Raw genomic sequence first — 27,528 nt, forward strand, 5'->3', positions numbered from 1 at the left:
CAGCCCTATTCACATTGCAAAGCTGAACTTGTGCTTCGTAACACAGGCTTTGGCATTTTCTGAAAGTGAAATGGATCTCTAAGATTTGAAAGAACAATACAAATCTTTTGAATAGTGAACTTTACTGTAAAGTATTAGGTTTTTATTTTGTAAAACCATTTCCAGAGGCGCTTCAGTTAAATTAGTGTTTTAAAACCATGGAAGAAATTGGTTTATGTATAACTACTTATACATTTTGTTTTTTCCACAAGGCCCATTATTAAACTGTTCTACTGCTTCAGACTTCCTCTTGTCGTTGAGCTATTAAGGTTCAAAATAGCATTATTTTATAGAGTGTTGTTGACTGTGTTGTTGTTTCCAGAACCAACTTCCAGTCCCGGCCTCGATAACGTGTCTGTGTGACCTCAGAGCTCCTTGTTGGCCGCTTAAGTACAAAGCAGAGAGTTTTTGTTTATATCACGGGGAACATTGAACTAAATTAAGAGACAATTACACACGGCATTTAGCAAAGTCTTGACACATATAGAACTAATGTGTGAGACAATACAGCTTGGACTTTGTGCTGTTCCTCTCCCAGGCGTCATGACCTCACTGAGACATGCACTGTGTTCGTGAGGAAAAACCTACATCTGTTTATTGGTGCTTTTATTACCTGCAATTAATTCACTAGTGCAAAGCGTGATACACTCAGTGGATTTTGATCGTGTGTTTGAAGGATTCGGTAAACACACCACCATTTTTCATCCATCCATCCATCCATGGGTGAAGGCCCAGGACCGGTCACAAGTCTATCAAACTGGAACTACAGAGAGAACCACATACCACACACACTCACTTTAACACCTAGAGTCAATGAGAAAACTCAAGCAGACTCTGGAAAATCATGCAATGTTCACAGCAAAAGGCCCCCAAGCTATCGTTCCTATTGTACATATCATTTTGCACATATAAATGTTGCTAACACTTGCTAGATAGAGAAGGTAAATTGCATCACTGTGACTGTTCCGAGTGATGGACTTTCTGATTTGCAATTTAAAACTCTGGAGTCGGAAAAGATACTAACAAAGGGAAATATTGTGAAATACTTTTCTTTGCAGACTTCTTAGCGCTTTCTCAGTATTTCATCCCTTTTACGGTTTTCTGTCACTTATCTTGGGCCCTGTCTTTCAACCAGAGCCTCTCTTTCTCTCTCTCTCTTTTCCTTTAATGATGTGCTTGAGTGATGCTAATGAATGGTTCTTACGCCGCTCCTCAGTCTCTCCTGCTCCAGTCCCTTTTTTCTCCCTCCCTCCATCTGCCTGGCTGATCTGTCAGAGAAAGAGATTTTTGTACTTGGGTTATGAAACTGCCTCGGGGTGATTCCAAAGGAAAACTCGGCTGACTCTCCCCATTTCTGCTGGCCTCGCAATGTGATGGATGGAAATATTCAGCAGACTTGACTCGTGCCGCTGGACTGTGTGACGGAGTTGCTCAAAGTTCTTCGTCAGGAGGGAGAGTTTGGGTGGCAGGGTAGGTGAGGCGAAGTGTGTAGGTGGCACTGTTTCGATAGGAAGATCTGTGTGTTTGTGTGTGGGAGCAGGTGAAGTCTTGTGTGAAGGAGAGCCCAATGTGATGCTCTGCGCTGAAATGACTGCTCTCCCATGTTGACACTGAGAGTCACAGTGAAAATCCTTTCCAAATACACACACTCTCAGACGTCACACATGCATACATGCACACACAAAGTATATCTTGCAAAATATATTTTATCTAATAAGGAATTCATTGAGTTAGTTAATTGATTTTTTTTCTCTCATTGCAATCATATTGCAAACACCAGCTATTATAATTTTTGCAAAATGCAGTATAAAAATTGTAATCAAATGTGTCTAGGTTTTGGAGTTGGACATAGAAAACCAGCGATATATGCAGTCCACTTTTAGTGTTTTATTCATCAGCAATATAATCTATTTAATGGTGGGTAATTCAAAAAAAATTAAATAAAAAGTCTGATATCTGAAAATGAGGCTGGAATTTATTTGAAGCCCTCATGACTGTATTAATTGAACTTTTGAATATTTAATACTGACAGTAAATCAAATGGCTGTGCAGAAGTTAGAGCTCTTTCGGGGTTTAATTGCTCAGGACTATTGTCAGATAGACATGAATTTAAATGAGTAAGATTTATCTCAAGTGGTGAGTTGGCTCTCTTTTAAAGGAAAAAGTTGCCCACATTGAATATTGTTCTGATTTAGTTTAAAATGTTGCCCTGGGCTTCAACCACAAATTGTTTGATTTTCTTTTCCATTTTGTTTTGCTTATAACAGTATGTTCATCCATGCTGCTGTCAATCTCACTCTTGGTAACCCAATATCTCCAAAACTCAAAATGTTAACTGTTAATATTCACTGTCATGTCAAGATTGGCTTTAGTTCAGGCCCTTATGAATGATTTAGTAAATGTAGAGCTTAGGAAAAAAATACACTTAATGATATTCCTTTTACCCTACCAAAGATTTAACTTTGATGTTTCTGTCAGCTTCAACTCGGCTGGTCGTTGGTCGCTTCAAGTTGATCAATACAAACTACCTTTAACATTAATTGATAAACCATTTTGACTTAGTGGCGAGAGCAGACAATAGGTAAGGCCATGTGCAACCCGGAGATAATTCCCCAAAATTGAGATGCATAGAGGACATTTTAACCCAATAGCAATTACAAATATTGTTATTGTAAACAAAATATAAATGCCAAATGCATGCATTATAATTCACTGAGCTTAAATCACACCTATTTAGCCCTTTACATTAAATTGGTGGCTTCAAATCGCATTCATTGTTCAATAGTCTGATATAATTTGGCCCCCTGGTGGAGTGGATGACATATTTGCTTCCTTCTTCACAGTCAGAGTTGACCATATGTGGTGTACAGCAGTGTACAAACATGGGTTGCATGTGGGACCACTACAAATAATCTAAATGATGGTTTAAAATACTACATTTTCAGTACTCCATTCAATCTGCAATCTGTTGTGTCTCTTTCCCCAAAAGGTCCATAAACTGATAATTCCTGCTCTTGTCTTAATTTGTCCCTTGACCCTCCACAGTCAACTCGTCATTTCATTAGCCCTCCATTCTTACATTCTTCACTGCTGTCCATTGGGTAAGAAAGAATTTTAGTTCTTGACCCCTCTCTGGCTCCTTCTGCAAGAATAACTCTCCCATGATAGGCAACCCAGTTTGCCGCATTTATCCTGGCTTTGGCCTCTCATCTTTAAGCTCTCACCGCATACCTTCGTTGTGCTTTTATGCCGTCCACTAATCCCATCCTTAATTTTTTTTTTTTTTACCCTTGTGTTTTACAGTCTTAAATCCTTGGCCTCTGTCTCTCCGGAGCGCAGACTTTATCTCATGCATCCGTGTTATCCCTCCTGCATCCACGCTTCGATATGAGAGGTGCCAGTCTGGTGAGCCAGCAGGTTCGACGATCAGATAGTCAAGACATGGCCTCTTCTTCCCACCGAGTGGTTCAGACATGTGTGTGCGAAGCAATGCTAGAAGGAATGTAGCGGGAGAAGAGTTTGTGACCCCATAGCTTTGTTTAAGACCGGCAGGCAGACCATTACAGAGCTCAGTAATTGGTAAACGTATGTCACAAGCAAACAAAAGACTTCCTGTTCTGTTTATTACCTTTGAACTCCGTTTGTGACTCCTGCTCCCCGCATGGCAACCGCGGGATGAAAGCACGTCAACAGTGATTATTCTCAGACAATAGAAAGGACGGAGTCAGAAAGGCACGGAGAAAAGAGCTGTCATGATTTTGGGGGGAACATTGCTGTGGGAAGAGAGAGGGGAGGGTGTGTTTGTGGGAAATGAAAAATGAGAAAGTCAGACTCACACGTCCATGAATGAAAAACATTGAGCTTGTTTTGGTTTCATCGGAGACGATCGAGGGGAGATTGACAGAGTTTACAGGGGAAAGCTTCAACAACACTGACAAGATATAACAAGATATGAGGAGATGAGCTGTTTTCATGGGTGGAGGAAAAAGTCGAGGAGGCAGGGTGACCCAAGTCCTTGAAAGCAATTTTGCAGAGAAGAATGAGATAATAGACGGAGAGGGAGGTATAGACCTAAATAGGGACACACAGTATAAGCTCATGAGACATTGGGTTCATCTATGAGTTTACGTCATATGACCTCAAATCATTTAATACGGTAGCAACGAACTGCATACTTTTTTTCTCTTGTGGGTTCTGTAGTGACATTTTTCTTGATTCACTGCTTTCTACAATCTGCAGGTGTTATACTTCCTACAAGTGAAAATCCAGCATGAAATATGAGCTCTTTGAACCTGGAATGATGCAGATAGCGGCAGTATGTCAGCAGGATATTATCTGACATTTGTACTTCATGACCTTGGGCTGGCTGGCCCTCCCTGAGTCTACAGTTACTCTGAACCACCTGAAAAAACACATTTATTCAGTGTAGAGGTGAGAATACATCTTGCTCAGCTCCATTCCACAGAATCAGCGTGTGTTCATCTGAGTGGCGATGCACATTTTCTTTCTTTGCCTTTGTTTATCTGTGATTAATGTGCTACGAGATGGCAGTAAGGACAAGCAGGTTACTGTGATTGTAACCCTTGTTTCGTTTAATAGGCCACTTTCTACAGCCACTGTGTGCATCCGCTGGTCATTTAAACACCGAGTTACATTGACAGTATTCTGGATCGTGAATGTACAAAAAGTGATATTTTAACTGATTATCTACCACAGAAAGCTCAAGGAGGTAAAAAGCCTCCAGGCATTTTGATGATTTAGTATGGCCATGGCATTTACTGTTTTTCTATTCAGACTTTGCTAAGCAGTAAACACGTACACTTAATGTGCAAGTTAGTCAGCTTCAGAGGCATGGTTGACACGGCAAGCTTTTCTTCTTGTTTCTAATGTATTCAACTAAGCACTGAGTACTCGTACTCAGAAAAAGATCGCCGATACAACACAGCCAGTTGTGACATAATTTTTAAGGTCTGCTTTGCATCTTTAATGCCAGGTAGTTTAAAGTGCCCTTAATAGATGTAAAATGCAGTCATGGGCTTCTTCATGAAAGAAGATGCTTTGGTTCAAACCAGCAAAAGATAACTCAACATCATTTCCACCCTTACACAACAGGATCTCTAAAGGTTTACTCATTTAAATTCATGTCTTTTTCAATGAAAATGCGCTGTCCTATATTCCCATCACATGTAACAATTTTCTTAATTTCTTTTTTTCTAAATCTGGCTCATTAATCTTTTGAAATGATCAAAAGAAGTTTAATATTACCATTTCTACTCTTTGATCATGGCCAGTTTAAAAGGAAAACACACTCATCAACATGTGCGATATGTCAGAATTATACTTTGCTAAACATCTAAGAGTGTTTCTGACTCGTGTTCATGTGTAGCTACCTAATTCCTCTTTCTTTTCCCCCCTCTGCTTTCTGTTATCAGGCCGCTGCTGACTTTGCTAAGGCCCACCTGCCAGAGGCTCTGCGCCAGCAGCTACTGACCTATGAACGGGAGAAAGAGCGAGACAGAGAGAAAGACAAGCAGAAAGATGAGAAAAAGGAGAGAGTTAGCCTCTCCTATCCGTCCATTCTGGAGCAGCAAATATTGACGCTGGACAGAGAAATGCTGGACAAGCTCTCTGCTACTTACAACGAAGCAGGTGTGTATTTGATTGGAAATGCACAGAAAATGCACAACTTCACGGTATATCTTCAAGTTAAAGTGCAAATCCTGTGTTATTACTTAATTTCTTTTTCATTTAACATGAAAACCTATTCTCTGTGGTGCCTTTGTTGATCTTTGTCTTACAGTAAACTCATATACTTGTATATATACAATAGTTTTGCTGACGTTTGTAATCTTATGTTGGATTCATGAAATTTAAGAACAACAATTAGGAGCGACCGACATTTCACGACCATTCTATGGCTGTTTCAAGCCTTTTAGCTGGTTTTAGTGCTTTTAACTTTCTTATCCATCTGAGATTATCATTTTATTCCTTTTGTCAGTATTAGCTGTTTTAACATTCTCAGCCTCTCAGGCCATAGTTAAAGCTGCATAATATATTGCAAATGTACAGTTTTGTTTTCTCAACATGAAGCAGGATTTACAGTGTCACAAAAGACCTCGCTGTTCATTGCTGTTTCAGTTGTTTATCACTTTTAACACAACTTTTGTGTTGTTTGCTCATTTCTCTCCATACATCTAACTAACAGGCAAAGTACCATCATTGTCTGATGCAGTAGCTTGTCCAGATTGAATGAAGTGCTCTATTTTCCTCAGACTTTACTTTATTTGGAATTATTCACATTTACAGTTCTCAATGGTTCAGTGGTTTGTGACAAGCAGTTCAGAGTAAGATCTGACAGATATGCGACAAATTATTGAACCACTTTTTGATGGTATCAAATTTGTCCTGCATTGTACAGTAAGATAAGAGTCCTTTTAAAAATAGGATAAAATAGTGCTTATTTACACATAACATAAAGTTACTGGGAGCCAGTACAGATGGGCTGAAGAGCCACATATGGCTCCAGAGCAGCGGGTTGCAGACCACTGGTGTCGGTGTCCCATTGTCTCATTAGCATATGCAGTATACGTGTATGTGTGTGTGTGTGTGTGTGTGTGTGTGTGTGTGTGTGTGTGTGTGTGTGTGTGTGTGTGTGTGTGTGTGCGTGTGTGTGTGCGTGCGTGCGTGCGTGCGTGCGTGCGTGCGTGCGTGCGTGCGTGCGTGTGTGTGAAGTTCAGTCTGTTTCACTGTGTGACCACAGAAGTAGAGGCCATACAGATAGCTTCAAACCACCATTGTTTCTCATTACTGGAGCACTTGTAAGAAAGCAGCCAGTTGTTTGCAGCAGTGTTTTTAAATGTCCCCTGTAATGGTGCACACAAACTGTTATTTTCTTCTCCACTGTTTCACTTGACAGTTGCTGAATAGTGACTGTCAGCAGCCCAGGGCCTTGCTTATTCAGCTGTTTAAACACAAGTGGATCTTACCAAGGCTTGTAGTAATTATCTCTGGAGGGATATAGGGAGAGAGGGGTAATGCGAGAGAGGGAGAGAGTGATGGATGGAAAGAGGTAGAAGAAGGGTCAGAGGGAAGAATGCATGCACTGCGGGGGGGACATTTTGCTGGTAAGAGATATACAGCAGAGAGAAATAGGAAACTAGTATGACAGGCATAATGAGAGGAGAACAATATTTGTGAGACAGGATCAAGCAGGCAAACATTTAAGCACGAGGAGGGTGACTACCTGGAAATAAAGGGTGATGACAACGCGCAATCTGAATGCACCAAAACAACCTTGGGGGAAACAAAGAGGGGGCAAAAAATACAAGATCAGTGTCACAGTGTAATTCAAAAGCATGTGAGCTGCATTCATAAACATAATTGACTTTCTCCCAGCTTAATAAGATCGGAAATTAGAGGAGGCCAGGAACATATGTTAACACTGCACACTGAATCATTATTGACTTATTGAACATGAAAGAGAGCAGGCTGGAATATAGATTGCAAGATGATTACAAGGACTAACTTTAGTTACATGCTGCAACCTCAGAAATACAGCATTCCTGTGAGAAGGCCACTGTTCTTCGTGGTATCCTGATTTAACAAAGGATCCCAGTTAAGTGAATAAATACAGAAGAGAAGGTGGTGCAGTGAGTGACTTTTGGCTTGAAGAGTAATTCATTATTCAGATACGCACAACTTAATCAGAACACACCACTAATTCCTGCCTATTTATCTACTTATCTACCTTACTTATTCACCTTTTTATTCATATTCAATGTCCATTTATTTATCCTTCTGCCCACCTCCTGGCTACCTACAGTACATGGAAATGGTTTTTCCAGCTGTTTACATCGTAAATCACGTTCACCCATTCACAAAACACATTCACGCACCAATTGAGGCTGCTGCCATGCAAGGCGCTGTCAATCCATTGAGAGCAATTTGAGGTTCAGTGTCTTCCTCATTGACACTTCTGTACCTACCTACCTACCTGCTCAGTAAAATGGCTGTGTTGATTGAACATCCGTATTGTTAATGTTCACACCTCAAAAGTGTCTATATGTGTCTACACTAGCTGGTGTTAAAGTAACATTTCCTAAAGTGTTAAAAGATTGACACCCCCATGTTTTGTTGATTTATCACCCAATATTGTCAATACTCAGTGCTATTGGGTGTCACATTTACATTATACTGGTGTTGGTGTTAAAAATAACACTAGCATCGTGTTATTCTGACAAGGTATGGTATTGGAAACGTTAATAACTCCGACAGTGACAGGTATCAATCCCAAGTGATATTCAAACCAGTGACATTCTCGTTGTGAGTCGAGAGCACTATGTCAGGAGTCACACACCTCGCTCCAGCACTGGATCCTCTCTGGCACTCCTGCAGGCAATCAGCTAATTGATTGTCAAGCAGTCTTAAGCCCTGCAGGGAGGAGGGTCCGGTGCCAGAGGATTGCTAGTCTTCACTCCGTGTGGAGGTGCGTCGGTGTTGTCCTCCCCGGGGGGTGAGTGTCCTCCCCGGGGTGGTTCCCGTTCCTGTTCCGACGCCGGCTCCAAGAAGCTCCCCGTCCGGGTCCTGTCCCGGTTCCAAGAAGCTCCCCGTCCGGGTCCCGTCCCGGTTCCAAGAAGCTCCCCGTCCGGGTCCCGTCCCGGTTCCAAGAAGCTCCCCGTCCGGGTCCCGTCCCGGTTCCAAGAAGCTCCCCGTCCGGGTCCCGTCCCGGTTCCAAGAAGTTCCCCGTCCGGGTCCCGTCCCGGTTCCAAGAAGTTCCCCGTCCGGGTCCCGTCCCGGTTCCAAGAAGTTCCCCGTCCGGGTCCCGTCCCGGTTCCAAGAATTCCCCCCAGAGATTCCCCCGGGTCCCGTCCCGGTTCCAGGAGGCCCCCCCAGAGATTCCCCCGGGTCCCATCCCGGTTCCAGGAGGCCCCCCCAGAGATTCCCCCGGGCCCCGTCCCCGTTTCCAAGAAGCCCGCGAGTTCCCCGGGCCCCCAATGCCCGAGATCCCCGAGAGGCCCCCCTTGAAGATTCTCACGGGTCCAGTCCCGGTTCCAAGAGGCCCCCCAGAGTTCCCCCGGGTCCCGTCACCGTTCCAGCTCCCCTTTCCCTGTTCCCTCAATAAACATTTACAGTTTGCAAACTACTTTCTGCTTGAGGTCTGCTTTTGGGTTCAGGACACTCCACGCGCCGGCTCCCAGCCGTGACACACTAACCACTGTCCCACTGTCCTACACTGTCTTCACTTTGCTTTCAGCCTGGAAATAAAGAGCTATTCTATTCTACTCTATAATTCTGTCCACCGAGTCAAAAGTAATGATTCTCATTTTGCGGTCCTGTTGTGTAGGCGTGGCTTATTTTGAGAACAGCTAATCAACACTCCAGTTTGACAACATGAAAATATTAAAAATATCACCAGCAATGTTAGTTTATGGCTGTGTGGTATTAAAGTAACACCAAACTTTGAACACTGGCATTTTTGCCGTCTACCCATATCCACCGAGTTATCCTGCCTACCTGCATGCCTGCCTACTGTCTACTACTCTCCCAATTTATCAGACCACCTACCCACCTGTGATTGACCTGTGCGTTTAGGTGAAACTTCAAACATTTCATCATGTGTTTGATGAAAGCTCACAATCAGTTTACTGGGCCGACCAGTATGCTGACTTAAATGAAACCTGCACCAACAGTTTACATGTGACTCACATGTAAGGTTTAGAGTATGAAAGAGCCATTGAGAAAGCCCTTCACCCCTGTGACAGCGATGGGTCGTATGACACACTAATCATGAGAGAGGATAATTAAAATCTCCAGCTTCAGAGGCAGTCTCTTAGAAATGTACTTCAGCTGCATTACCTTTTGTTACACTCACTTGGTCTTGAGACCCACATCCTCTTTTAACCTTATCCTCCTCTCCTTTTGTGCCTCTGTAGCTGCAGATAAGCATCAACTGATCTATGTTTCTCTCCAAACGGGCACCTCAGTCAATCCCCCTCCTGATCCCTCTGGTTTCATCTGTTCTGAAGCGACGTGACCTGTTGCAGCCAAGCTCAAAACACTCTTTCCACTCTTCATCTTCTCTGTATTATTTTCTTATCCTTCTATATTTCAATCTATCTTTCATTTAGACAGTGCAGCAAAATAGAGCAACACCAAGCTCATAGATAAACGTACAGTCAAGCACCATTACAAAAAAAAAAAAAGCTCCAGTGTCATCTCATCCAAGTCTTGGACAGTGAGGGATTTAATGTGCTGAAGTATTTATCCTGACTCTCTCATCAGCGTCTCAGGGGGATCTGCTGATCAGGTAATTGTTGTGCATTGTTGTTCCTATATCTGATTCAACAAATCGCATTATTTAGGGTGTGCAGCTCCCAGCTTTCTGGAGTAATCGGAGCCTAAATTAAACTGGCAGGGACGGTAAAGTAAGGGAGAATAAAGAGATACACTCTCAAATCAGGTTTCTGTCCTCAGGACAACATTGTATCAGATTTATTCTCCTGTTCGTTCATTTCTCTGCCGTTTATCTGCGAACATAAGCGCTTAAAAGAAAGATAAGGAATATGTGGCTTTGATGCAATGCCCAGGAGCTTAGAGTCTATTATGGAAACAGTCTCCTTAATACGTTGTGGTATTTTGCCTGTGCTAACCTTCATGTATCTGACATGTCTAAGCACAGTTGTGCTTGAGTCCAATAATCATCAGCTAAACATAGCAGGCACATAATGGAAAGCAGACATGCCATCATGCATAAAGCAATGAGTTTTATTCAATAATGGTTAGTTTGTCTGAGAATGGGGACATAAGAAGACAAGGTCAATTCGATATGTGCATCAATAGTTTGGGGAAAATATTTTTAATGCACATACACGGCAACGTGGACTCAAACAGTCCTCAATGTCAAACTGTCAAAAGCAGATTTATATCAAATACTCACAGGAAAAAATTCAGTATTTCAACAATAAACACAGGGACCATCTGTTATTGGTGTCAGATTGTTGATATTGTATTGCAAGAAATTGCATCGGTGTGAAGTATGTCTTCCTCTAGGGACAACACAGCATTTCCCAAAAGACACCATTTGTCTGTAGTTTCAGACATCCATTTATCTCGGATTGAAAATCCACACTCATTAAGTCCTGGATTATTTGTTTTTCGGGGGCATTTTTAGCACAACAGGATTCCTGTTAGCTGCATCTTCATTGCAACGAGTCATGTCACTTGAGTCGTTCCAATGTGATTACATGAAAATGCATTTTATACATTCTCTTCCCCTTCAGCAAAAATGTTTGTTCAGACCAACTGTGTTTGCAGCAGTTTGTGTAAAGTCTTTACTGATTCCCTCTTTAGTCTGCTGTTTGTGTGGAGCAAAGCATGGCGCTGTTTGAACTGTAGTGCTTCCAAATATCAATGCCAGAGATTTGTCTTACGACTCCAGTTGTGTATATAAAGTGATATCAAACTTGTTTTCCACTTTTACAAGTTATCGTCTACATTTTATGACTTTAATTGAAAGTGATTGCCGTTCTTTCTGGTGCGTGGTGCTGTGTGGTTCACTCGCTTCCATCGCTGCGTTTAAAGAATAGGTTTAAACGAGGTGTTGTAGACAGCTGGTGTTCACAGCTGTCACATAAATAAAGGGCATGTAGGTGTAAAATAAGGTAGGTATAAAATAAATGATTGAAATTGCACAAGGGTTTGTTGGGGGGTTTTTTTCATAGCTGAAAGCCATCAATTAAAAAGTGCCTTGATTATACTGAGTCTGTTCATAGCACATCTGATCAGAACATATTGTGTTTTGGTTGCTGCTTTACAGCGTGACCGCCTAAATAATGCAGCCGTCGGTCTCCGCTGAGACTTTAATGAATTGTATTTGCACATCAAGACCACTCAGTAGAAACATGGAAAAAGTTCCATGGATTGAAGTCAAAGTGAATATAGGAAGCAGAAAAGAGGAGTGAAATTATGCGATTTTGAAATTTTTTATATGGTTGCGGCACAGACAAGCATACACTATGAGAAACTGAGGGCTGTGGGGCTCAACATAGGCCAAACATGTTTACACGGCTCCAGGGACATGGAAGCTACTTGTATGTGATAACAGAACACATCATTGGCTATTTAATATTTTAATACAGCCTCTCTTTGCTGTATGTGGATCGCATACAAGTGGGACACAAAATACGTTTCTTATCTTTGGAAAATGTACTTTGCATCATTATAGTCTGATGACGTTGTAACCTAGGAGTGACTTCATGTCGTGTTTCTAACCCTGGGGTCCTCCAACTTTTTTTTTTTCTAGGAGTCTCTTTGGAGGCTCATGCTTTTTTATGTTGGTGCGAGCGGTTATTCCAACCATTGCTTGGCTTCACTGTAATGTTTTGGAAAATCAGAACTCGTTTGTTGCAGCCTTTCCTAGACCCGATTGGGAGCTCCACGGTAAAAGATTGAGAACCACTGACTTGAGGGACAAACATTCTTTTTCTGCCCCAAGGTGATTGGGTGAGCAGGAAATTCAAAGATTCATTACTGTAAAATAAAGAGGAACTCCGCGTAATTTTCTTTTTCTTTTTCCTTCTCTGAAGGTCTTTGACAACTATTGTCTCGGGCTTCTTACCTTTGTGTACATGATTTTTTTCTTTTCCAAAAGGAGTGTATGAGATTAATTGCTTTCTTTAAATTACTTCTGTTTGTACGTGTGTGTGTGTGTGTGTGTGTGTGTGTGTGTGTGTGTGTGTGTGTGTGTGTGTGTGTGTGTGTGTGTGTGTGTGTGTTGTTTGTGAACCAGGTTGTGCCTTTCACCAGTTGTCAGCTGGGATCAGTTTTTTATAGATATTATTTATAGATTTTTTTTATATTACATTTTAGATTTGTGTTGGAAATTACAAAAGATTTATTGATATATTTAAAAAAGAAATTTTAAGGGTCATGGGTGTTTTATATCTGACCTGCAATAAGCCGGTGGTTTTACTTAAATACCTATATGAGTGGGGAAAACACTTCTCAAACCTCTTGGGCATATACTACTGTATATACTGTGCGAGTCCTGTGACTTTACACTCTGTTGCCATTAGTCCATGTCGTTATTCAATTGTTCCATTTCTAAAACAAATAATTCAGTTGAAATTCATCTTAGTCTCATATTTTGATTCCATTGTTGATATTAGTGTGGGCTGGGCCTGAGAAGATTCTATGGTTCCCAGTCACATTCTGGCGCTTGGCAATGGCTGAGTTACAACACCCCGCGACCCTACGTTGGATAAAGCAGTGTAGAAAATGTATAGATGCACTGACCTTCAATCACTTAAACAGCCAGAGGTAAAATCTTTTTTTTTTTTTTTTTAATCTCAGGAAAGCATGGTTTGTTACATAGATAAGCGGTACAGGAGTAGAAAAAACCAAACTTTTTTTCATCCTCCCAGAGGTGAAATTCAAGGTGTCCAACAGCTCACAGTATAATCAGCTGAGAGTCCATAGGTGCAGAAGTACAGACAGGGAATCTGAGGCACGGACAAACTCAGATAAGGTAAACAAACTACAAAGCGAAGGAAAAGCGTGGCTGACAGGAGAGATGGACTGGTAACTGACAACACTGACTACTCAGAGGATGAGATGAGAGGAGAGCGACTGAGAAACGCAGCCAGCCACAGTATGAAACAACAACACACAAAATAACATGGAAATGGCATGAACAATCATGAAATAATCAAATCAGACCCATAAACAACAAAGTGAGACGACGTGGTATAAAAGATAGTTGGATTGATGCATGGATTGATAGATTGAGGCTCTCCTCACTTTTATTCTTGACTATTTTTATAGTTACATAATACATCCTTTATCTAAATTTTAAGTGTTCAAGGAAGTGCTGCACTGTGAATCAAAAGCAGCAGGTTTTGACAAAGACGGCAAAAGATGAGACAAAATATGCAATATCCTTGGTTTAGCTGTATTTATTTTAATCCCATTTTTGATTATCCACCGTGAATCCCACAGTGTCCCAGCAGTGCAACACTAAATTAATACAGCACTCCTTTAAACCACTTCCTGACCCACATAATTGATTTTGTCGATTTCCCAAATGACCTTACGCAATTAAAAGAGACACTTAACTTCAGAGTCTTGTCAGATCAATGTTCCTATGGTTTATGATCAAAGAATGTTCATAAAATGAAGAGGATAAAAAAATGGAGAAACAATAGTGCGCTTGTAATTTTAATATTCTCTCAAAAACGTACATTTTGCACAGTGGTGCATCGATGTTGACAGGTATTTTTAAGCACGGGAAGTAATAATGGAATATATCAAAAGATTATTCTTTGTACATTATGACAAAAAAGCTGTAATGCACATGTTTTCAAAGCGAGAAGATGAGCCTCCCTCAAAGGGCTTGAATGACATTGCCTTCACTTACCCTGACATTTCTCATGCTTTTCTAACCTATAGGGGAAAGCACAAATCTACTCCTTCTGGCATGATGCTTTTAATTTGAAATGTCTGGTAAGTCCTCATATTTTGTGTATGGCTATAATCCTTGACACACTAAAGCTTGTTTTTTTATTGCCAGTTTCTATTTCCTATTTTTACAAACTGGATTATTTACCCGTTGAAGAGTCAGAAACGTTAACGATAGCCATGCATTAATGTTGAAATCACAGTAGATTACATGCTAGGCTACTACTTGGTTCTGTGTCTTTGTATTACAACCAGGCAAAATATGAATCTCCATCTTTTACACTGCTTTATGGAGTTCAGGCGAGCAGGACACTGCAGCTGAGCGAACTAAGAGCAAAGGCAGAGTACAGCCTGTTGAAGGTCCTCAGTCCATCACAGGGCAAACAAAGGGACAGACGATCACACACACTCACATTCACACCCAAGGGCAATATTAGAGTAATCAATTAGCCTCACATGTATGGGTTTTTTTTGGCGGGGGGGACTTTGAAAGGAAACTAATGTACCAAACGCCACACAGAAAAGCCCAACCCATTTTCAAAACCACAAAGTTTCAGTATCAGTTAGTACAACTGCAGTGTGCTTGTGCAGTACTGTTTTTTTTGTTGTTGTTTTTTTCAGAAAAGTCGAGTTTTTCCTGTTTATAAGGAGCAAAAAACAATCCCGCGCTGCTACACCCTCCTGAACTCCCTGGGGGAGGCAACCTGGTCTACAGTGTTCAGCATTCTGCTTTAAAGTAAAGTTTCCTTTATTGATCTTTCTTGGGGAAGTTACACTAGGGAGTCAAGAGGTCAAGAGCCTTGGCCAGGAACCCACAGTGATGATTTGTGAAGTCCACTTCCTTAACCTCTGGGCCCTCATTTCAGCAGTACTTACAATTTCTAGCACTTGAAGCAGCACAAATTCATGCAAGTCGAAGAAGTTTGCTAACTTTGAGACAAATGTGAATTTGCATCTTGTTACAAATTAGAGTGCAGGACTGAAGCACATCTGAGATGTTAATCTTGTTGGCTTCTCCAAGGTGTGCCTGGCCCAGCTCTGCCAATAATTAGCACGAGCACAGAGTGCATGTGGGTCGTGGTGTCATTTTAATAGGGAATGCTGGATGTATGCTTGGCATGGTCAGGCTAATTACTGAGGTTGTGCACCTCAGTCCATTATCTCGATCACCATGGGAACCAGATAAGAGTAATTAGCCGGACAACCTGGCGCGGCAGCTATAGGCGGAGCAGGATTAGGGATGCACGCAATGATGAAACTAATAGAAATGGATTTTCCCACTAACTCAATAGAAGATTTAGCGAGTCATTTACAATTAGGCGACATCCATTTTAGCTTCGTTCGCGCTATTCACACTTCCAGTTGGTGTTCTTTGTCATGGTTACTATCTTTTTTGTACATTTCATTACTTTTTTTTTTTTCCACCCAAAGCTGTGATTGAAAATAATAGTCATTGTCCTCTTGAGAAGTAATCTCCTGTCTCTGTCTTTGATAATACTCACTACTTTTTCCAGCATTCCACTCCTGTTTTACTCACTCTTCATTCAATGTGGTCTTTCTCTCACGTGTCCTCCTCCACATGCGGACAGCATCGAGGACAGAGTATCTGTGGGCTGAATAGAAGGACCCTTCAAAAGAGATATATAGATTCATATTGCTCATTTCAATGTGAAACCCCTGAGATGTAAACCGTCTGTCGTACCAAGATGTGAAACTTTCAAGGAGCATTTTGCAAGACTTCAAGTGAATATCTGTGATGGCATTTAAACCAGCTTAGTTTAGTCTTTCCTCTGTCGCCTGAGGCGATCTTCACTCTAATATCCTTGGTGTGACTCCACTGTATGTTCCACATAGCTCCCCCCCGTGTACTCTGCTGCTCTTTCCGGGTGGTCCTGACCAGTACCACCACTGCTTTCTTCTCTTTCCTTACCCCATCTTGCCTGTTCCTCTGCCTCTTTCTCTCTCTGCAGTTTTTTTTCTTCTTTACTCTGTGTGAGCAGATGGCCAAACAGGCAGATTTGTTCTTTCTCTACAGGACTTTGGATCTCATACAATAGGCCTCAGATCCCAAGTCTACACTCTGTTCTGCCTGGCTGGGAAGCTAAACAAAGAGAGGAAGGAGAGGCAGAAATGAAAGCATTTTGGAAAGCGATACAGGGACGAAAAGTTACTTCAAAGACTTTCTTGCATTGCTGGCCTTTGGCTTCACATGTTTCACTTCTTACATGATGGACGGGTGTGTTTAGGAAGGGTGTTTCTCAGATTATGTCTCATAGAATAGAAATAATCAGTCCCAGGTTTGAGGTTGTAATTATCTGAAAAAGAAATAGTTAATCTCATGTTTTTCAATATTTAGTCCTTGTTCTGCTTTTCACACTGGTAATGGCACTTTTGTTTCTTGAGGAATGAGTGTGCCCCATAAATATGTGTCTGTGTCTGTCTGACAGTAGCTCCACACCTTCAGTCTCAATGGGAATATCTCATCAACTATTGAATTGATTGTTTTTTCAGTTGTTTATCATCCCCAAAGGATCATTACCACAAAGCGTGGTGGTCTTGACATGTCCACCATGACCGATTCTCATCCTCCATCTGTTTCAGGTACCACGTGCCTGGTGGCCTTGCTGTCTGACAAGGAGCTGACGGTGGCCAATGTTGGTGACTCTCGAGGAGTTCTTTGCGATAAAGATGGCAATGCCATCCCTTTATCGCATGACCACAAACCCTACCAACTCAAAGAACGCAAGAGAATCAAGAAAGCTGGTGAGAAAACCGCTACACTCTACATGTAGACCACCACATTTTATTTGACTCTGAGCATTAGAGTAAGGCTTCAGTTAAAAGTTGGGGGAACATCAAAACTCAGATTGCCATGAAAGCGCAAAGTAAGTCTTCTTATGATCAAAGCTAAGAAACATTATCCTCTTTTTTTTTCACACATCTTGTGTCTCTGGCTGACATCAAACCCGACTGCCTGATAACACAATCTTCTTCTGAAGCAGCATGTTATCAAATGCAGTCAGACAGTGCACAGTGTTTAAGGTGTATTTGTAGGCATAATTCATCCTCCAACCCCGTCTGCATAGTCTGCAGCTGAGGAGATGGCAGAGTTCCAGATTACTCAATGTCAGCACAGCCCACCATCTCCATCTAGTGGACTAATTGGGTACTAAAAGCAAACCTCTTGCATTACAAACTACAGTAGTTGCATGTTGATGTTAAGTTATTAATGGTTATTAATGTGTTGTGATGCTATGGCTGATAACATCTTTATTAGGGAGGGAAAGGAGCTTTGGATCCGGTACAGAAACCACTGTTGCACAACAAATTAGCTCATTTAACTTAGGGTTTCATCTTTCTCTATGAAACATCCTTGATATCAAGTGTTTCCCTTAATGGAGCGGATGATCCTCATGAGATGTTGCATCGCCTTACTGCAATAATTTATGCATTTAACAAGGTACATATACATCTTATTGCGCAGAAAATAAACAAAAACATCCATCTATCTGTCTTTCATACCGCTTAATTTTTCTCAGGGTTTTAGACCTGGAGCCCATCCCAGCCGACTTTGAGCCAGGCTAAGTTCCTGCCTCGGCAGGTCATCAGCCCATCACAGAGTCGACATAATCAGTCGGACAGATGCATTTATACTGAACACTATTTTAGAGTCCCCGGTCAACATCAAATACATGCTGAACATGCAAACTCTACACAGACAGGCTCCCAAGCCCCGACTGGACTCGACCAAGAGACAGTCTCAGATTAGAGCGGAAAAGATGACTGGAATAATCATTTGAAAGTATAATTCTAGAAACAGTTTGTAATGCTATCAAATCCAATTTAATAGGTGTAAAATTACAAAGACTGCAAGGATTGGCACCTGCTTCATCCAAACCTGAACTGAATAAACCAGATATTTTCAGTGAATGGATAAGCCTAATACTTACGAATGAGTTTTGTAATTTTATTTTTGTTGAAGAGTGGCTTGATGTATATAAATGTATATATTAACTTATTTTCTGTGGGGTTTTCGTTTTAAGGTTATTCAAATTTTTTTTCATCTTTTATATTGTGTTAAAAGACTCTCTGACCTTTAGAATTTCACCAATTTGTCCAAACACTCACTTATTTACCATTACGTCACAGTGCAAAAGCATCAGCTGGGCTCGGCTCCAGGACCCGACAGCCCTCAGTGGGATAAATTAGTATTTAATAAGAACAATGAAATACATGTGAGATTCGACATGTTAGTAATCGTTATTAAGTTAACACAACTTGTTTCCTCAGACGTTAAATAAAGGCTGAGTTTAGTGTAATGTCACACTTCCAGAAAGGCAGCAGTTAACGAACAATGTCATAATTTTTTTTTTAACATTTACTGACACTAAAACAACAGTAGCAACTAATTACCCAATTTTCCGACTTCTTCTGGAAACCTGAGGACTCATTTATTCTCGTAAAGCCCTGAATTCCTCAACCTCTTTTTTTCTTTTTTTGTAAATACTACTCAGTTGGGACTGAAAAGGCATCCTGACCTAGTATGGAAGTCAGCGTCTTATCTAGTCATTTTCAATATGATTCTCTGCCTGCAATTCTGTTGAAGCCTCAGAGGACACGCAGCTGTTCTCGCAGGATGTAGCATGAATTGAAACACATCCAACATAAACAGTTTGGTCTGTGAGACCGATGACGAGCACAGAGGGAGTGAAAACATGTCAGTGGCGAGGATGCATTTTATTATGAAGTTTAACGCAGTGGTTTCAAAGTTGAAGAAAGTGAGCAAACATATCCTGCATGTCCTGTTCTCACTTCAGTGGGCATCAGAAACAGTTGTTTCTCCGCTTCTCCTCTAACTTTTGACCTCCCCTTTGCATTATTATCATTCTAATTCGCATTCCTTCTCATACTTCCCATCCCACTTCTCATGGTCTCTTCTTGTCCTCAATGCTCCATTTCCCCCTCTCAGGTGGTTTCATCAGTTTCAATGGTTCCTGGCGCGTCCAGGGCATCTTGGCCATGTCCCGCTCTCTGGGGGATTACCCTCTGAAAAACCTCAACGTGCTCATCCCCGATCCCGACATCATGTCCTTCGACCTGAACAAGTTGCAGCCCCAGTTCATGATCCTGGCTTCGGATGGCCTGTGGGACACCTTCAGCAACGACGAGGCCGTCCGCTTCATCAGGGAACGACTGGATGAGCCGCACTTTGGTGCTAAGAGCATCGTCCTGCAGTCCTACTACCGCGGCTGCCCCGACAACATCACGGTTATGGTGGTCAAGTTTAAGAGCAAGTCCGGAGAAAAGTAGATTTGCTGTTTGCCAAGCACAGTACCTGTAATATGTTTGAATAGAAGTAAGGCTGAAAACAGAAAATGTTTTTAAAAAAAAACAAAAAAAAACAAATGCTTTTGGAGCAAGAAGAGTTTCTATCACAGATATTTTCAGCAATTTGCCCCTCCGTGCATCAATCGTCAATCCCTTCATTATTTCAGGACTGTCACTTGTTCATCATGTCTTTAGTTTAAGCTTGGCCATATTTTAGTTCACTGTTATGCAAATAAACAGGTTTTGATGCGTACAGCTGTGTGTGTGTGTGTGTGTGTGTGTGTGTGTGTGTGTGTGTGTGTGTGTGTGTGTGTGTGTGTGTGTGTGTGTGTGTGTGTGTGTGTGTGTGTGTGTGTGTGTGTGTGTGTGTGTGACTGTCTGTCTGTCTGTCTGTCTGTCTGTCTCACCACAAGTTTGCATGTGACTAATCGAGAGGTGAGACAAGGACAAATGTGTTTGCGTTGAGCCTGCACACAGCTGTCACATCAAAAATCATCCAATCATCCTTATTGACACATTTAAAGAACAGCATGGAGTTTCAACTCCATCATATTTCTTTCACTCGTCTTTGTGACCACCGAGTTTACATTTACCGGTAGTCATTTAGTTTGACTGTAAGACAAAAAAATGAAAGATACTGTCACAATGGCAGTTTATTTTTTATTTTTTTATCTTGTTCATGTGCATTTTACGACTGTGAATCCGAAGTAGTAATTCACATTTATACACAAATGACACATGATTATAAGCCTAGGCTACTTATATTACCATTCATATTGTACAGCAATAGAAATTACTATGTTGTTTTATCACACTTGCTGGACTTGGAAAACCTTGACGTAAGAATGGATGTTTTGTGTTGAGTTGCCCCGTTTTTATGAGTTTATTTGTAAAGTGTTTTCTTTTTTTTCTCTTTTTTTTAATATAACATATTCTCTGCTTTGTTGGAGTCTCGTATTTGTTTTGATCAGTTTTGTACCTTTTTTCAATCTGAGACTTGGCTTGCTCTACCAGTCTCTTCAGATCCGTCTCATCAGAATTTATATTAACAACTACTAATGTTAGACCTGTTGGATAATATTGTAGCTTGTCATAGTGAAATGAAATGTCCCTTTAAATGAATATATCCTTCCAAATAATAATAGTTAACTGCTAATAATTAGTACAAGAGGTCTGCCATGTGTTATCTAATGTAATAACTTTATTAGCTTAAACTTGTAAGAAGAAAGTTAATTAGTTAAAAAATTTGTTAATGCATCAGATAATTGAAATAACTATATCTTTAATAAAATAACAAGATTAAGGCATAGTTTTTTACTACCCTTTTAAAACTTGTTTTCTAAGATATTGACAAGCTATTAATTTTTCTGACTTTTCTTACATTATAATTTTTTTTTACTATCTGACTGAGATATGAAAATACTGACACTTGACAAATAACAGTTTTAGCCACATCTTTTAACATCATGCTCACAGGGAAAATAAATCCTTCATCTTAATCCAGGAATCCACATACTTTTTGGTTTTTCTGAGCTGTATCTCAAAATGTAACAGGCCTTTGAATGAGATGAGTTATTGTTGCCTTATTTTTTAATGCTGTTTATTTCCTGTTCTGAAATCTGCTGCCGGAACTCGCTCTCCGTTTGTTGATGTGATGCAGTCGACCATGCCATGCACAATGCACGACCTCAGTGTCATACCTTGTTAATTCAATTGTAGGATAGCGTTGTGTGAGAAAATGTCTCCACGAGACATGCACCTGTAAGATGAATGTACATAACTGTCCTAATGTTAGTATCACGCCTCCATTGTTTAATAAAGCAACGCGCCTGTTCCTGAATCCTTTAACTTCAGAGAAATATAGCAGATTAAACTGTTTGTGCTTTTTAAGTTCACATTCTTCCTCGATAATGTACGTGACAGAATGTTTATGTGGCATTTGTACTTGTTTTTGTTGACTTTAATAAACTGTAAAAAAAAGAATTAAAAAAATTAAAAGTCTGAAATTTTAAAATGTAAATCACAAAGGTAACATTAAAATGATAAATGATAATGTCATTTTTGTGTCTTCTTTTAATCGACATCAGTAGTGAGCATCTCTTTGTCCCTGGAAATTATAACATCAACATCTAATGGCACTCAGCTTTCAAATGAAAAGTAAATAAAATATCAAGAATCCTAAACGAGCAGCTGTAGAAAAAAAAAAACTCCTTGTTACCAGAAGGAAAGTTTCAGCAGATCCAGACTCGGAGCTGGTCGTTCTGCTTTTACTTGTGGAGGTTAAGAGTGAGAAGGAAAACGCTAGGATGAAGACCGGCAAATATACAAGATGGTATCAGACAACAAAACAATCCAGACTTTGCAGACTTGATGTGTGGAGGAGGTATAGCTCACAAATGTCCAATACCGCAGTCAAATATTCTAGAGAAGGAGAAGAGTGACACATGGAGTTATTGGTGGAAAGAAGGAAGAAACTTTGTGCAGCAAAGTAGGACTCCCCTCTATGTGCCAAAGTGTCCTTGGGCAAGATAATGAACCCTGAGTTTTCTCTTCACTGATAACAACCACCTTGCATGGGAGCCGTCGCCGTTGGTGTGTGTGTGTGTGTGTGTGTGTGTGTGTGTGTGTGTGTGTGTGTGTGTGTGTGTGTGTGTGTGTGTGTGTGTGTGTGTGTGTGTGTGTGTGTGTGTGTGTGTGTGTGTGTGTGTGTGTGTGTGTGTGTGTGTGCGCGTAAATGTGATAGGTCACGTAAAGCACTTTGAGACTGCTGTAAGCGTGCCTATCACTAGTCCATTTACCATTTTCAAAAGGAATATTACAGTTATTTCACAAAAACGACCAAATATGGACAGAAAAACACCGATCCAATGTGGACACTCCTACTCTCACAAAAGGCAGCATATGAAAAGTTCTTCTTTGGTTAAAATAGCTCGTATTGTCTCCTATACACATCTGCACAATAAAATTAGTTGTATTAAATCTAAAGTTGCATCAACTGTTCATGACAAGAAGATGAACTCCTGAAAGCAATAAAAGATAGCACAATGATAAAAGAGTCATGAGAGTAAACAGCATCCCGACTGCCTCCAGGCCTGGCGTCTGACAACAACTCTTGGTGGTTTTTCTGTTGCCTTTTTATGAGTGCTTTCACATTTAGGGTCATTTTCATGCTGCATAACCGAACTGCAACATTATCTTTAGCCGACAGTCACCTTGACATAACCTGATAGAATACCACAGTGTATGTATGAATTATTCAGTAGCTGTGGTTCTTTCCCTTCGCCCTGACACTCCCTCTTAGTGTTGACACAATGTTCTCATCCTTATAGGTAGTGCCATTTTCACGCCATAGTTTGTACTGTGAGTTCTGTCCCAATAATTCTACACTTGTTTCATTAGTTCAAACCAACCAGTCCTGTCATTTTATGCTGCTCACTGTTGTCTATAGCCTTTGGTAACCGCATTATCAGGAGAGCTTCCCTATTCCAGTGATTCCTTGAACCTCCGAGATACCGCATTGTGCTTCCAACAACAGAATCTACAGGACTAAGCTATTTTCAATTGTGAAAAATGTATCCATCAAATCGTATCTCCTTAATTGGACTTACACTTTCCTTGGATCTGAATCAATTTTGGTCTTTCTGGTGTCATTAGCCTGAATATTTAATGGATTTTTCCTATCTGCACTGTAAACATTTATTCACTGTGACTTGTTTTTCAAACAAGGGTATACAAAAGGGGGGGGGGGGGGGGGGGGTCGGTTGGTTGGGTGACAAATGGATGCATGGATGGACTGATGGATGAATTTGTTCGTTCCTCTGTTCATTCATTCATTCATTCATTCATTTTCATTTCAGATGACTGACAGACTCCTAAAAATGTTCACAGATTTCAGGAAGTCATAGTCACAGCTTGGCTTCAATCTAAAGATAACTCCACATACATCATTTATCAACCAGGCCAACCCAAAAAGTAGCTGAGGCATCATCGCTGTGAGCATCCAGCCAGGAAGAAATACAAGCTTCCCGTCTGGACCTCCTGGGGAGTGTGATGATCTGAGCCAGGTGCGATGTGAGTCAAGGCCCTGTGCGGTGGTAACCAGAGACCCGCGTATTTTCTGTCTTAGTTGCATCGTCACACCGGGTATAAATAGCTTTCCTGAAAGCTGCGCAGAGACTGGCGGAATCCTGTCAAAACAGAGGGGAGGGATCACTTGGTCTTTATAAGCGCCCGGACACACTAAGCTCTCAAAGCACTAAAACAGCCTCTGGGTACAGACTGCAAAAGTTTACAAGGTTACCCAAGAAGAGGAGGCCATACTTCTGCGGATCGAGACACAAGCTGCGCTCCCAGGACATGGGCATGCACATATCCAAGCCTCGGAAACAGGCCCAGGTGCTGATGCTGGGCCTGGACGGCTCGGGGAAAACCACCCTGCTCTACAAGCTCAAGCACAACGAGAGCGTGGTGACGGTGCCCACCGTGGGGTTCAATGTGGAGACGCTGGACACGGACAGGAGCAGCCCCGGACTCACAGTGTGGGACGTGGGCGGCCAGAGGAAGATGAGGCCCCACTGGAAGCATCACTACTCGGACACGGCCGGGCTGGTGTTTGTGGTGGACAGCTGCGACCAGAGGAGGCTGGATGAGGCACGCAAGGAACTCAACCGGGTAACTTTAAAGCAGTTCATCTCTATTAATACTTCAACGTCCTGGATTTAGATAAACAGTTAATGAACTCATCCACAAAGAGGTCATCTGTGGCCATCACTCGTGGTATAAGGCCTTTGTTGACATTCATCTTCAATAGAAACTCACTTTCTTACATTTGGAGTCATTGCAGATAGTTTTCAAGCCACTTTGGTTGAAAACACGAAAACGTTTTCAGCTTAAGGTTTCCTGTAATAAGAAGTCTACTGTGGAGAACATTTACTTATAAATATAGTTTTCCAAAGTTTTCCACAGAAAATTATCTTTATGTAAAAATCCCCTCAGAAACATATTATTGCCCAAAACTGAAAATGTTTTCACCTTAAAATAAAAATAAAAAAATATATATATACAGGACTTTAAAAACTGGATCTGAAACAGTTAATGCATTGAAAAGCTGTTTACATAGAGAAATTCAAAATATTTAAATATCACATTAATGTCAACTGTTTTGTAAGTTATTCTACACTTATTAAAGTAGTTAAAATTCCAATTTTGATCCTTTAATCCTTTGGTTAAAAATAGGAAAAATACTTGATCTTCCAAAATATATGTGGTTTTCAAGATATTTTCTTGACAAATAAATATGAAGTTAAAATAGAAAGTGACCTTTCTTTTACAAAGGATTTGAAATATCTCCCTTTATATGTAACGCATCCAAAATATATGGAAGTTTATAATTTTTCATTAAATTATGGGCAATAGACACTTTTCCATTATTTTTTCCTCTAGTTCAAGATGCATCTGTAAACTCAGTATATCAATGTTTATTTAAACATAATAAATTGGTTGATAGCTGAAGTCCTTTTAACTTTGTATTAATTGACTTGTCCTCCATGTTTCAGGTGCTGCGGTACGAGAGTCTGAGGGGAGTTCCTCTGGTGGTCCTTGCCAACAAGCAGGACCTGCCGAGAGCTTTAAACCCAGAAGAACTCTGCGAGAAACTGGATTTGATGAGACTGTGCGACAGCAGAGGCTGGTTCATCCAGCCCTGTTCAGCCACCACAGGGATGGGTCTGGAGGAGGGATTCAGGAGAATGGTGTACCTCATGAAGACGCCACTGAAACAGACTCAAGAGGACATCAAAGTTAAAATGCGGTCCAAAGGCTTCAGTATCACAGCTATGAAACAAATGGTGGTCTGTGGCAGCTGAGGGATGCTTTGTTTAGTATTTACACAGGATGGGAATTTTTCTGACCGTCTGTGCAGTGAATGGCTCAGCTGAAGGACCTCTTAGGTCACAGGATGACGCTCACACAGAGATTTTTTTTGAGGAATTGTGAGGACGGATGTGTTTGGACGGTGATGATAAACAACAAGGATCCTGAGAGAAGTCTTGGATTATCGCGTCAGTTTTGAGGAAACAGTCGCAAGCTGTCGTGAGCAGCAGCAGCAGCAGCAGGAGGAGACATCTGAGACATATAAGCCTGACAGTCTTCACACTGTACAAGCAAATGATTCATGCTGCTCTTTTAATGTATTTTCTGAAATAAAAAATTTGCATTTTTGTATTTTCTTTATTTGATATTTTAAATCCCTTTATTAAATGATAAATTTACTCCTGCTTTTCACTATTTTGTATTTGTTTGTTGTTTTTTTATTTGGAGTGACACTGCCAGTGTTGTCACATGAGATGTTAACTTGTGCAGCAATTCTTCAGCAGTACAAACATCTTTAAATCATAAACACTTGCATAATGCACTATGATATTGATGTAATCTGCACAATAATATCATATACAGAATGTGATCATGTGTATGTCAATGCTCTTCCAGCAATGTTTTGTTTATTTATTGCACATGATTAAATACGTATCTGAAACATAAGAAGTGTTCATTCCTCTTGAGTTTCGTAATTTAAAACTTGCATGCGAATTTCCTCAAATCTCGGTGACGCTCGGGGGGACTCGTAAGCGAGCAATGGCGCAGGCTGTATTTTTGATCAGCTCTACTGAAATCTGATTAAAATGTTTTATTTAGGTGTGTTATACAGGCCTGGAAATGCAGTGGTATATTGGTTAGTTTCTCGTTAGATCAGTTTAGTATGAGTTTTATGGCCAACAATCTGTGAAAATACATATTCACTGTACGATTCTTCATTTCAGGACCTAAAGACTTCAGCACAAGTGCCACGTCAGCAACAAAATATGAAGGATATCTTGGCTTGAATGATTTTTTTTTATAAATTGTGAGCTTACAGAGCCAGCAAGGATTCAGAGCCGCCATTAATACTCCAGACATGGTTTTTGTACTCAAACAGCTCCAGGGAAAGTGTTGGTGAGCAGAACAAAGGGCTCTATGTCATGTTTGTTGACCTGTCCCTCCAAAGTGTTCGATACTGTGAATAGGAAGGAACTGCGTGAGCTCGCGAAATGACTCAGCTGTTCCCAAAAGCTCCTAAACATGATCACCCTGCCTAATGAAAACCAGCATGGTCAGGGTAGACTGAGAGGCAATTTTTGATAGTCGGTAGTCTTCTCTTACACACCACGACACCAACAGGGCGGTAATTCTCTTTAAGAACACCCATGGAAACACCATCAGAGCAAAACTACAGCACCAAACCACAATCTGACCATTTATTATTCATGGGATGATCTTCTGAATGACAATGATGATGATGATTACAAAATCTGCCCCATAATACCACTTGATTACCGGAATTCCACTCAGGGGTCAATTGAGGCATCCCAGTCAGTCAGATGTCAGAACCACTTCGTGGTCCACCAGCTCAGTCACCTCACATTAGTGATCTTCCAGTCATGTCCTGGAGGAAACCCCGGGCTGACTAGGAACCCACTGGATTGATTACATTTCTTTGTTGGTCTGGAAGCACCTTGGGGTTCCTCCTACAAGAGCGGGTGGAAAGTTGCAGGAGACATGGATGTCTGGTCCAGCTGAATTAGTCTATTGCATATTGTAGTTTTTCTCCATTTACTTTCATTCAGTTTGTTTTATGTCTCATTAATCATTTTTTCTCTATTTGTATATGATCAC

At 40.9% G+C, this 27,528-nt stretch overlaps 2 protein-coding genes across 2 annotated transcripts in view; both read left to right on the forward strand.

Annotated features, from left to right (window-relative positions):
• ppm1lb (protein phosphatase, Mg2+/Mn2+ dependent, 1Lb) overlaps positions 1–21,868 on the forward strand; it is a 52,953-nt gene extending 31,085 nt beyond the window's left edge. Inside the window, exons 2-4 of the mRNA XM_080514896.1 lie at positions 5,472–5,688; positions 17,095–17,256; positions 19,463–21,868. Coding sequence (XP_080371022.1) covers positions 5,472–5,688; positions 17,095–17,256; positions 19,463–19,803 — 720 coding nt within the window. The 3' untranslated portion in view covers positions 19,804–21,868. The remainder of the gene's footprint in view (positions 1–5,471; positions 5,689–17,094; positions 17,257–19,462) is intronic.
• Positions 21,869–24,085: 2,217 nt separating this feature from the next.
• Positions 24,086–26,303, forward strand: LOC308144073 (ADP-ribosylation factor 6-like). The gene is made up of 2 exons (XM_080515104.1): positions 24,086–24,492; positions 25,377–26,303. Exons 1-2 carry the CDS (start codon positions 24,178–24,180, stop codon positions 25,683–25,685), a joined length of 624 nt encoding a protein of 207 aa, XP_080371230.1. The 5' UTR covers positions 24,086–24,177; the 3' UTR covers positions 25,686–26,303.
• Positions 26,304–27,528: the final 1,225 nt, after the last annotated feature.

This window comes from Blennius ocellaris (assembly GCF_963422515.1).
Source record: "Blennius ocellaris genome assembly, chromosome: 2".
Taxonomy (NCBI): domain Eukaryota; kingdom Metazoa; phylum Chordata; class Actinopteri; order Blenniiformes; family Blenniidae; genus Blennius; species Blennius ocellaris.